At 31.4% G+C, this 2,016-nt stretch overlaps 1 protein-coding gene across 1 annotated transcript in view; it reads right to left on the reverse strand.

Moving 5' to 3' along the window:
• Window positions 1–328: 328 nt before the first annotated feature.
• Window positions 329–2,016, reverse strand: part of LOC107857344 (protein ENHANCED PSEUDOMONAS SUSCEPTIBILITY 1-like) — a 7,625-nt gene continuing 5,937 nt past the window's right edge. Inside the window, exon 2 of the mRNA XM_016702241.2 lies at window positions 329–963. Within this exon, the coding sequence (XP_016557727.2) occupies window positions 500–963 (464 nt within the window). The 3' untranslated portion in view covers window positions 329–499. The remainder of the gene's footprint in view (window positions 964–2,016) is intronic.

A 2,016-nucleotide genomic window follows, 5' to 3' on the forward strand; every position in this document is an offset into this window, starting at 1 on the left:
TTCTATTTTATCTTTTTTTCAAAATTAATTGCAGGTGATATGATAAAATACGATTGAAACAGTTGAAGCAGGCAGCACAAGCAAGTATGCATAAGAGGTGTCTGCTTATTGCCGCTTATTATTAAGAGTAATATATGGACCATCTGACCTATATATATTAGAATTATTAGTGAAATAATAACTGTGTAATAATTCTCTCATTGGTTCCAATTAGAGCTTGCTCGTTAGTTTTCAAGTGTTTATTTTTACATTTTCGTAGTAGTCGCTTGGATAAATAACTAGTACTAATTTAATTTTGTGAATAGTTGATCGTAAGTCTATGTGAAAATGATACTTGATCATATCACTTTATTAGTGGACAATCACAGGTTTACTTACACGTGCATTATTTAGAAACAACAACAACTACTAGTTTTACTCAAAAGTATTGATTACTGATTAACAAAAATAAATAAGCAAATACAACATAAAAATGATCCTAGTAGTAGCTAAGGAAGTTTCAATTCTTAGTTATAGCTTCCATGAATTCTTGATCACTCTCCAATGCTTGCAAAGTCTCAGGCAAAATACAAACTTCAATATCTACACTTCCTTCTTCTACACCAGGAAATAATGTAATTTTCCCATCACTTTTATTTGCCATTCCACTTCTCACAGCAACTGGTTTTCCCCAACCAAAATCAGTACCATAAATGTTATATCTTGGAGAACTACTAATGCCCAATCTAGTATTTCCCACAATTACTGAACCCTTACAGAATATAAGTGGATTTTCTGCCCACTCTTTATAAAATTTCATCACTTCTTCAGAGTTTTGAGAAACAACCATCTTGTTCATTTGCATTGCAGCCCATCCTAGTCTATTTTTTAGTAGCTCCCCTGCAGTTATCTTTACTTGCTTGATATGAACTGCATTTCCAAAATACCCTTCTGGAAGAGGAGGATTTAGCCTTGTTCTTGCACCTGTTGAAAACATAATTAAGTATTTCTTCTGTTTCAATTTATATAAGAGATCAAAAAGGTTCAAATACACCACTGAATTTTAAAAAATGGCTCAAGTATGCTATCCGTTGCTAATTAGGGTAAAATATGCTCCTACCATTACAAAATTGGTTCAAAATCCAAATATTTCCTTATTTACTAACAGAGAGAGAAAGAAAGAAAGGAAAAAAAAATACTAACAGCGAAAGCTTTTCACTTATGGAGCCCTCTTTACAAGAGAAAGACTCAAATTTGCCCTTGAACTTTGAGAAATTATGCATATTTTATTTCATGTCACCATTTTACCTCTACTGATTCTCAACCACTATAACCTACCTTTAATTTGACTGCCTACTATTATTACAATTGATTTAGAAACTAATCACTGTACACCCAGTTAGGTTGTTTGAGTTCTGGCTGGGATGACTTGAGGCCGGACGATAGTTATTGAGCTTTGGACAAATCTATATTATTTCACAGAGTTTAAGGGCAGATTTTCAAGAGTTGAAAAATTCTTGTCATTAATGAAAAGGATAAATCTGAACAAATTTATATAAAAGGTAAAGTATATCTTACCCCAATTATTGATGGATGACATACTTGAGTCATTTTTCCGAATTCAATAATATATTTGAACCTTTTCAAATACATAATTAAGGCCTCATTTGTTTATATATAATAGAATTCTGAATTCAGACTTTAACATTTATTTGGTATGGATGAGTTTTAACCATTAAAATCTTTGATAAAGTCTTAATATCATTAAAAAAAGGGGAAAGGGTCAAATATGTCACTGAACTATCAGAATGCTACATTTATGTCATCCGTTAAAAGTTGGGCTCATTCATGTCATTGCCGTTATAAAACTGGCTCATCCATACCATTACTTTTAACAGCCGGTTTTTAGAAAACAACTTTATCACGTGGCGACATATTAGAGGTCCACGTCATTTTTTATTATTTATTTTAAATTAATTTTATTTTGATGCATTAAAAAGAATCCACCCAACTTTTTGATCCATTAAAAATTAGTTT

The sequence above is a fragment of the Capsicum annuum genome, chromosome 1 (assembly GCF_002878395.1).
Source record: "Capsicum annuum cultivar UCD-10X-F1 chromosome 1, UCD10Xv1.1, whole genome shotgun sequence".
Taxonomy (NCBI): Eukaryota; Viridiplantae; Streptophyta; class Magnoliopsida; order Solanales; family Solanaceae; genus Capsicum; species Capsicum annuum.